This window comes from Penaeus vannamei, chromosome 17 (genome assembly GCF_042767895.1).
Source record: "Penaeus vannamei isolate JL-2024 chromosome 17, ASM4276789v1, whole genome shotgun sequence".
In the NCBI taxonomy this organism is placed as follows: domain Eukaryota; kingdom Metazoa; phylum Arthropoda; class Malacostraca; order Decapoda; family Penaeidae; genus Penaeus; species Penaeus vannamei.
In genome coordinates, this window is record NC_091565.1 from 43353449 (window position 1) to 43363448 (window position 10000).

A 10000-nucleotide genomic window follows, 5' to 3' on the forward strand; every position below is an offset into this window, starting at 1 on the left:
TCATTACTGAATGCATCAAAGCCGTCACCAGAGATTCCATATACAGAATGGATAGCAACATCGTCGGCAAAATATTGGTATTGCCTAGAGTTGCTCCACTGTGACTTTGAAAGGCAGCACTGCCCATTACCCAGTCCATGCAAGTGTTGAAAACTGTTGGTACAAGGACACAGCCTTGTCACACATCTGAATTAACAGGAAAGAAGCTCGACAGCCCCCCCCCCTCACTTTTCAGCACTATTAGTACCAATAAATAGTCTTGCTATTAAACCAGTAATCCGTATCTGAATTTCCCTGTCTCAAGATCTCCCATAGATTCACGATGCACCAATTCAAACGCCTTCTCGAGGCTGATGTAGAATGCAAGCAGTCCAAGGCCAAACTTACGACGGCGTTCCATAGTGACTCGAAGGGCTAGGATATGGTCTTTTGTGGACTTGACAGGAGTGAATCCAGACTGCTCCGGTCTTTGCTACCTTAGGTAGCAGATCCGTTTCAGAAAGAAAGTATAGGCGAAAGCCTTGTCTGGTATGCCGAGCAATGTGATGCCATGGTAGTTGCTACAGTCCCAACGACCCCCTTTCCCCTTCCAGAGACGGATGACCATGCCCCTCAGCAGGTCCGGGGGAATGGAACCGTGTAGATGGGAGTCAGGATAGTATGCAGGCCCCGTGCCAGAGGTTCATCCCCAGCCTTGTGACAAGTGTAACATAGCGATAAGGATATTGTTGCTAATTATGATGATTTTAACAAATCTAATAAAGAAAATGATAATACGATCCAGCACAGCTAGGATATTGCTAATCATGCCGGTTCGGCGCATCCCTCATGTTAGATAGAAGTTAGTTGACACGACAATGAAATGTTATGAAATGCAAATTAGTAAGTTACAGTATATGTCATCAAGTAATATATAAAAAAAGGAAAAGAAAAGAAATTGTCTTGATTTTGTTGGTTGCTCGGGATACCCTTTCATCATTTCTCATGGCGTAGAACAAGTTTGACAATGATAAGAATAATGGTGCTATTAATGATGATAATAATGAATATGTAAGTGATAATGATATAATTATTATGACGATGATGACGATTATGATCAGAGTAATAATAATGATAATAATGATGATGATAATGAAAATGGTAATCATACCAATACTTATGATAGTGATGACGAAATTACTACTACTAGTACTACTGCTACTACTACTACTACTACTACTACTACTACTAAGAATAATAATAATAATGTAAATAGTGACTGTAATAATAATAATGATGATAATGATAATGCTAGCAATAATGATGATAATGATAAATATGATGATGATAATAATAATGATAATGATACCACTACTACTATTAATAAAGATGATATTAAAAACAATGGTAACAATAACAAAAATGATAATGATAATGATACTACTACTAATATTAATGATGATGATACAGTGATGTTATTTATGATAAAGTGGTAATGATAGTGAAAATGATAATGATAAAAAATATATTAGTATCAATAGTAATGATATTAATAATGATAAAAATTACAATAGTAGTAGTAGCAGTTGTACAAGGAACAAGAACAACAAGCAAAATATCATGGATATGTAGCAATATTCATATTTACCGCTAGAGCAACAATATCACAAAGTATCATATAGAACACACACACACACACACACACACACACACACACACACACACACACACACACACACACACACACACACACACACACACACACACACACACACACACACACACACATATATATATATAGATATATACATATATTTATACATATGTGTGTGTGTGTGTGTGTGTGTGTGTGTGTGTGTGTGTGTGTGTGTGTGTGTGTGTGTGTGTGTGTGTGTGTGTGTAGAAAATAAAATAAGTTCTGATCCCTCGTTCATAGAAGTTTGTTTACAGAATCCGGCATCCAGCTGAGATAGGAGGCGGATCCAGGGTTGTCATCGTGAGGGGACACTTTTCTTCGCTTCATAATCGTTTTTAGTTTAGAAATTATAATAATTTTTGATTAAGACAGAATGGCGGCAGTAACAGGTATGAAGCAGTGTTTTTTAAAGTGTGTGACAATTAATTCTTCACTGTAAATAGGATGTGCAGTTTTATAAATTGAAGAAATGTAGACGCATTTCGTGTATGACATTTTTTTCATATATTTGATTATGAAATATTGAGCTTGCGGCAGAAGGAATATAGCAGCTCATTGAATCAATGATAGGCAATAGTACTTACTGATTGGTTGTGGTTGAACGTATGAAACATGACTGAGAAAACTTTGAAATCTTTTCCATGCAAAGTTTGGTGACTAATGTGTTTGGAACTGCTTGTCCTGCTCGTCTAGACCAGTTGGACGAGATATTTTGACTGTTCGGAACCTCTAATATCTTATTCTGGACAAGTTGTCCATCACGTCCATCTGGTCCTCCTGCTAACCTAAGCAGGATGAGATGCCATCACAATAGATTTTGTATGTAAACATTGACAGTTGCAGGTAACCGCAAAATATTGATGGGTAATTTTATGATTCTTTATTGGTGTTATCAAAGGATATTTTTGGTTTGTCAGTTGCAGGTAAGTTAAATATGCATCAAAGGATTTACAAAACCTGTGCACCGTTTAAAATAAAGATACCGGTATGATAAAAAAAAAGTCAATGCTTACATTCGAGCCGGTTGCATTCTGGGCAGAAAGGGTCTTGGAGTTTCCAAATACAGCCCACTTGTCCTGCTGGTTCTGGACAATTTGTCTGGATGAGCAAGAAGAGGAGTTCCGAATGCAGCATTAAAACACGACATGAAGGAACAGGCTATTTTTTTTATATTACAGCTGAGTTTTGTTATACTTACAGAGCACTTTGCTAGAGTGCACTGATATGACTGTGTGGCAAGATCTTGTCATCATAAACATTGTTTATGATGTCTCTCGCTGCAAAATTATCTATTTTGCTTAGGTGGTGTTGCATGAGTAGAAGATTTGGTAATTGTTTAGAATACCTTCTCTTATCTGATCACAACAAAAGTAGTATTAATGGATTCCTCTAAGCATCTACTACTCATATATGTAAGATGTTTGCCATGGAACCCCCCTAAACCCCCTTATTCTTGGCCTTGATTGTGCGTACCAAAGAAATTGCTGGGTAGAATATGAATAATATACATGAAATGCATCACTAATAATAATATACACTGAATAAGTTACAATATTGTCTAATGTAGGGGGCTGTGCCCTTTGGAGAGTGCTGCCCCCAAACCCCCGTCCTGGAATACAAAGTATTCTCCAAGTAATCACAGAAGGATAGAGCATATGGATGACATGTGGGAGTGTCCAATGCCAAGTCTGACCTATGCTCTATCCTGTCATACATACATAGTGGTTGTACAGGGCAGAGGTTGGGGGAACAGCAGCCCTTCATGTTGGGTTGCAGGGTGCACAGCCACTAGCAGTTGACTAATTCTTTGTATACTATTCATATATTACCCTGCCATTGACTAATTCTCAGTATATTATTAATATTTTACCCTGCCATTGACTAATTCTCTGTATATTCATATTTTACCCTCCCCTGCTATCAGGGGGCATGGGGGGTATCTGGGGCATAATCCAGCGATACGTCTTTTGTCAAGATTGGTCATGCAAAGGTATTCTGAATATTTATCCAAGATCTTGAAATATATATCCTTCTTGCTCAATACCTATTAATTTAGTTTGTAAGTTATTTGCTTGGTTTTGTTTTATTTTTATTGTCATTTGATACTTTGTAATCTATCTATATACATATATATATGTATATTGTGTTTGTGTGTATATGTGTGTGTGTGTGTGTGTGTGTGTGTGTGTGTGTGTGTGTGTGTGTGTGTGTGTGTGTGTGTGTGTGTGTGTGTGTGTGTGTGTGTGTGTTTGTGTGTATGTGTATGTGTATGTATGTATGTGTGTGTGTGTGTGTGTGTGTGTGTGTGTGTGTGTGTGTGTGTGTGTGTGTGTGTGTGTGTGTGTGTGTGTGTGTGTGTGTGCATGCGTGCGTGTGCGTGTGTGTGCATGCATGGGTGGGTGCATGCATATGCATGTGTTAATATTACATATATTGTATGTATTAGAGAATCTGCAATATCCTTCAGGCAAAATTATTCTTAATTCATAATTCACTCGCTGTTGTTCATACTATAGAATACCTAGAAAGGCAATTCAGATGTGCATTTTTCAAACCTTTGCAGCCTGCTAGTAATGAAGGCCATATGACACTTGGGCTGATTCAAAGAAAATGATACTGCTCATGTGTACTTTCCCAGAGACACTCCTGGGTGGAAAAAGCTGGTGGGAATAGTCCAGCAGTGCACCCTCCTCAGAACTGATCTAACTGATTGATTGACATAAAAAAAATCACTGCTCATCTCAGTACCTGATCTATCAGTTCTTAAAAATAATCCGTTTTCATTAATCAAATCTTGGCTTTTCAGGGCCAGTGCTACAGGGAGTTGGTAAAACAATTCTAGTTTTATCAGGGAAAGGTGGAGTTGGGAAAAGCACAGCAACAGTTCAGATAGCAGCCACACTTCGGGGAAAAGGGTATAGAGTTGGTATTTTAGATGTCGACCTCTGTGGCCCCTCAATACCACGAATGGTTGGGGTCGAAGGCAAGGACGTCCTAACAACTCCAGAAGGGTGGGTGCGGTTTTATATCTGAATTCTTGAAAATAATTCCTTAAAGTATGACATATTTTTTCTCATAATTGTGCTTCTTTCTGTACCATTTTCTTTATTGTTCTGACCACTACTTTTCTGTGCAGTGTAACAAACTAGGATGCAGTGGTTTAGTGCTACTTTTTCAATATATATTTTTTCTCATTTCCAGTAACTGGGTTCCAGTGTATGCAGATAATGAAAAAAGATTAAGCATTATTTCCATTGCATTTTTCCTAGACTCAAAAACTGATGCTGTCATTTGGAGAGGTCCAAAGAAAAACGGTGAGGTTATAAATTTTATTGTTTATAAATAAAATCAAATACTTCAAAAATAATAAGACTGAAATGGATGCAGTATTTGATATAGTTCACCGAGTCTAATTTTTGAGTGGTCAAGTATTCAGTTTTTAAAATTTATTTTACTCCATTTGAATGGCAGCAATGATCAAGCAGCTGTTAACAAGTGTAGCTTGGGATGTAGACTACCTTATAGTGGACACTCCTCCGGGCACTTCAGATGAGCATATATCTGTTATGGAAAACATCAAGTAAGTTTTTTTATTTATATTTTTTGGATAATTATTCTAGTTCATGAGAAAAATGTAAAGTTTTTGGTTATACCATATTATACTTAGAAAATTTATTTGTATTTCTTAATTTGTTTTACACAATGCAAGATTTGCAAGATTTGTTATTTATTTATTTATTTGTTATTTATTATTATATTTAAGTTATGCAAGATTTGGTATTCATATTAAATACTAGGCACTTGCTAAGTTGATACAACATTTAGGTTCTATATGGTTAATGGTTAATGGTTAAAAGTGAAATAAATGTGCTAGACATCTAAGGTCATATAGCTCTATATGAAGATATATAGTAAAGGGTGATGTCAGGTGATAGTTGCTATGCGTCAACTATCTAGAGTAATGTTGAAAAGTTTAAGTTGGGTAAGGGTGTTGATGAGGGAAAGGGTTATGGTGGTTTAGGTAAGGGAATTAGATCAAGTGAAGGATATTTATGCATTTGAGGAAGGAGAACAGGTTGTTATAAGAAGCAAGGATATGACGTAGGTCTAGTCTGTGAGAAAAGAAACTGCGAATATTCCAATGTAGGAGAGCTATATCTTAGGTATTTTATGAGTGAAAGCACCCGTACTTGTAGGGGAATCAGGGGGGGAAGGAGCTAGGGGGTGTTGTGACATGAGTGATTCCCGTGTGTATCCGGGAGGGAGTGGAAAGGATAGAGGGGATGGAGGGAGGGAGAACGTGCGTATAGTTGGAGTTGAAGGGCGTGGGTTGTGTTGGGAGGTAGTAGAAGGAAGTGGTGTGGGGGGAATATTAGTAGTAGGAGGATGAATATCGGAAGGATGGATAGTTGGAGTTGAAGGGGATGTGTTGTCTTGGGAGGGATTAGGAGGAAGGGGTGTAGGGGTGCTATGAGTAAGAGGGGGATGGATTTCAGGAGGATGGATATCGGTGGTGGACGGAATTGAGGGGGTTAGGTTGTGTTGAGAGGGAGTAGGAGGAAGGGGTGTAGGGGGAATATGAGTAGGAGGGGTATGGATATCGGCAATCACTTCAAGTGTGGAGGGAGCACAAGTTATTGAATTTTGTGTCTCAAGCATATAGCTCTGATTGTCTTCCATAGTTTCTGCAGTGGAGTTTGTTGGAGAGTTTTGTGGGACAAAGGTTTTCTTATGAGGTGGGGAAGAAGAGACTGGTGTCTGAGGAGTAAAGGTAAAGGTAGGTGGAGGTGAGTGTGCAGTAGGGGAAGAAGGGGTGGAACGTTTCGTCTGTCTACTGCAGGTAGTGCGGGGAGGGAGAGGGGATGGTGTTGGGGCTGTAGTTGAGATTGGGGTGTCTGGATTTAGAGTGGCAAAAGAATTTGACTGGGGGAGGTTGAATGTAGAAGTGGAAGTGGGGAAGTAAGTAGGTATAGGGGAGGGTATGGGAACATCTTAAGGTGGAGGGGGAGGGGCAGAGCGAGCGACATTACTGGAGTAGGGAGTATAAGAGAAACCTTGTCGATGTGCTTCCTCTCTGGCTTCACGTAGAGTGAAACCATTTTTGTATCTGAGAGCTGCTACCTCAGACTCAAACTTGTAAGTGGGATAGCCTCTATAAAAGACATTATGGGGGTGGCTGCAGTTAGCACATGTGCGTGTTTGTGCAGGGCAGTTTGATCTGTTATGACCAGGTTGGGCACAGAGAGGGCATCGGTCTGAGGAGCGGCAGTGTTTGGCAGGATATCCAAATCGCCAACAATTTTGACATTGATGGGTTGTAGGAGTAGAGTTGATGAATTTGAGGAAGTTGGGAGGGTAGAAACTTCTGGAGATTGAGTCTGCTTAGGTGGGTAATGCACTAGTAGGCATTGAGGAGTGGGTAGTAGTTTCAGTGGTCGGAGTCGTGGTCAAAGGAGAGCCTGGGGTCGGGGAGCCGGTGGGGCTATTTGATGAAGGGGCAAGCCTCATTGCCCCTAATAGGGGTATTACATCTTCATTACTGGCCATGGGAAGTCTTGATTATGCAAAGGGAAATAAACAGTCCACCCACTAGTGCCGTGTAAGGGGGTAAGGGCTAGACAACTAAATTGGGAGTACCGCGCCCATGGTTCCCGCGGACCGTTCAGGACTGGCACAAGGTCAGCCTTTCATCCTTTCAGCACGGCTCTTACACCTTAGGAAGTAGATAGTAGAAGGGACTGAAACAAAAAGCTGGAGGGGGAAAAGACCATGCAAAATTAGTTGAGGGCTAAGGCCCTAGACAGGGGAGATCCCTGCATTGGGTCTCAGTCTCCGTCTCCTAAGCCCCCCTCCACGACAACAACGGGCAGGGGATTGGGTGGGGTGGGGTGGGGGGTTAGGTTGTGTATGTTGCATTTGAATTTTATTTATATATTAATTAGTGTAACAAAGGCATAAGACAGATTTTTTAACAGCATTTATCTTTAAGGTCTGCTCCAGTAATGGGTGCTGTTCTTGTAACAACACCTCAAATGGTGGCTGTGGACGATGTTAATAGAGAATTGACATTCTGCAAGCGAACGGGCATAAATGTACTTGGTATCATTGAGAATATGTCTGGATTTGTGTGTCCAAGTTGTTCAGTAAGTAGCACTGTATAAGCAGTTTTGTGTTCTACATGTATATTTTTTTTTGTTCACAGTCATAGTTTTTTTTTTTTTTCACTTATTTCTCTCATATTTTGTAATGAGAGAGACTTGCTTTCTTAATTCTTTGATTCCTTTACTAATGTGAATTGTAAATATAGTAAAATACTCAATACTGATTTTAAATATGTATAATAGTTGTCTTTAATGAATATGAATTCACACAGGAATGCAGCAACATCCTTGCAACAGGAGGTGGAGAACAACTTGCAGCCAAGGCAAAAGTGTCCTTTTTAGGTCGAGTGCCAATTGACCCGAATCTTGTCAGATGTACAGAGGAAGGAAAAAACTTCTTAGATATGTTTGCTGGTTCTCCAGTAAGTGAGGTTTACCACAACATAATTTACCAGCTTGTAGGAGAGAACCAAGAGGAAATGGAAGTAGAGAATTGAAGAGGTTCTATAATAAATTTTAGATTTAAATTTTTTTTTTCTTACCAAATAATTGTTTATTTGTATAAAATGGAGATTAATTGTGACATAGTTTGGTAATAAAACAAGGTAAATTGTTTTGTAACTTCTCTATAACCTATGAGACGTGAACAAGCCCTGCAGAAAAGTTTTATTGCAGTTAAGAAGTCAGAGTATGACAAAGGGCGTTTTTAATTCCAGTATATTTCAAGGAACTGTATTTTTGTTTGATTTATGAAGATAGTATTTTAAAACAAAAGCTTATAATGTAGCAGATGTTTATATTGACTCTAGAACATTAATAGGTAGTTAATTTTCTAAATCTGAGGTCATAGCTTCTCTCTAGCAGTAAACCTGAAAGAACAAGCTTAAATTTTAATCTCCTTGAATATCCCATAGCTTCAAGTTTTCCACAAATACACTTATAAGTGAAAATTAAATGTAGAAAGAATTTAGTTGTTAATGTGAGTATCTGCAATATTTTAATGTACTATGTAGTTTTCTAATTTTAGGTTTGTTTATCTCAGATAGTCATAATTTACTTGACCATCAAGAAACAATCTAAACTTAAAATAATATTTCGCTTTCTAAAATTTGCATTATGTATAGTCATATATCTATTTCTCCCTTTACTAGGTTTGTTCCAAAATCCAAACTTATATTGTATGGCAAACTATTAGTTGTTCAGCATGGTTTGGCTTTTTTTTTGTACATAACCAACTGAAATTAATTTCTATAATTTGTTTTAAGAAATAGCTGCGGGTAGTATGCATAATTACTATTATTTATTATTATTGTTATTTATTTATTTATTATTATAATTCTTTAATGCCAGCGAGGCATTTAAAATGTGTATGATAAAAGACCAATTGGTAAGATCTGATGATGATGATAATAAAAATCAAGACACTGTACTTAGATATTACTTTCAAAGGACATGTTTAAGTGTCATTATATTAAGATTTAGCTTGCTATCTTCTCTACCTTTTTCATATTGCAAAGTAAAATATTGATCGAAGTATAATATCTGCCTCATTATTTAAGATAAGAATATTGATTACTGCCCTGATATCAAAAAGCAATACTGATTTAATGTGCAAAACCATAGTCACCATATAAAACAGATCTGAACAACAGAACCAATTTGTACAACAGGTTGAAGGACCTCAATGACAAACAGAAGGACAATGAGTATCTCTTTATGCTATTTTATAAAAGACTATTACATTGCATATGTCATATATGTGTTTAAAAAATATATACAGCATATTAAAACAACTTTTATTTATGTTATTTATGCAAATATTGCACAAGTATAATTATGTAACTAAAATGTCAGAATGTTGAGAATTTAATATCTAAATTCAGCAATTTTACAATTGAAATATCCAAATGGATATACTTCGATATAAATTTGGTCAATGTCTATTAAAGACATACAAAGTAATTATGAAAAGTGACAAGCCTGACCTCTTCATAATACGTCTTTTTATTTTCTCGCCCCCCAAAATGACAGAATCATACTTTCTCTTAACTATCTGAAACATATATCTTTAAAACCCTTAATGGAATGGTCAACTTGATACCACATAACAGCCTGTTCTTCTGATGGAGACTTGTCATTCCAAGCATCAGAAATGTTAAAGTTACTCATACAGGAAGCTAGCAGTCTGCTTGGCGAAGCAGTGGACGCTGAAGAAGCACTTGTG

At 37.6% G+C, this 10000-nt stretch overlaps 2 protein-coding genes across 3 annotated transcripts in view; one reads left to right on the forward strand and one right to left on the reverse strand.

Moving 5' to 3' along the window:
• The first annotated feature begins 1909 nt into the window (after window positions 1-1909).
• Nubp2 (NUBP iron-sulfur cluster assembly factor 2) lies at window positions 1910-8390 on the forward strand. Of its 2 annotated transcripts, none has more exons than XM_027354584.2 (6): window positions 1910-2064; window positions 4482-4686; window positions 4877-4989; window positions 5147-5255; window positions 7665-7818; window positions 8049-8390. In XM_027354584.2, the coding sequence occupies exons 1-6, from the start codon at window positions 2049-2051 to the stop codon at window positions 8271-8273; spliced, it is 822 nt and encodes a 273-aa protein (XP_027210385.1). In that variant the 5' UTR covers window positions 1910-2048; the 3' UTR covers window positions 8274-8390. The 2 variants fall into 2 exon arrangements, with proteins under 2 accessions (XP_027210385.1, XP_069988470.1); XM_070132369.1 differs by lacking the exon at window positions 1910-2064 and adding an exon at window positions 2382-2494.
• Window positions 8391-9474: 1084 nt separating this feature from the next.
• LOC113803759 (uncharacterized) overlaps window positions 9475-10000 on the reverse strand; it is a 9289-nt gene continuing 8763 nt past the window's right edge. Inside the window, exon 5 of the mRNA XM_070132368.1 lies at window positions 9475-10000. This exon is cut by the window's right edge and continues 609 nt beyond it. Coding sequence (XP_069988469.1) covers window positions 9826-10000 — 175 coding nt within the window. The 3' untranslated portion in view covers window positions 9475-9825.

What these genes read in the sequence shown, in the direction of transcription:
- Nubp2 (XM_070132369.1), top strand. Translation starts at nt 2,470, where the DNA reads ATGAGATGCCATCACAATAGATTTT. An exon ending in ATGCCATCACAATAGATTTT is followed by an intron (nt 2,495 to 4,481) that starts GTATGTAAACAT and finishes TTGGCTTTTCAG; the next exon opens with GGCCAGTGCTACAGGGAGTT. An exon ending in GTCCTAACAACTCCAGAAGG is followed by an intron (nt 4,687 to 4,876) that starts GTGGGTGCGGTT and finishes TCTCATTTCCAG; the next exon opens with TAACTGGGTTCCAGTGTATG.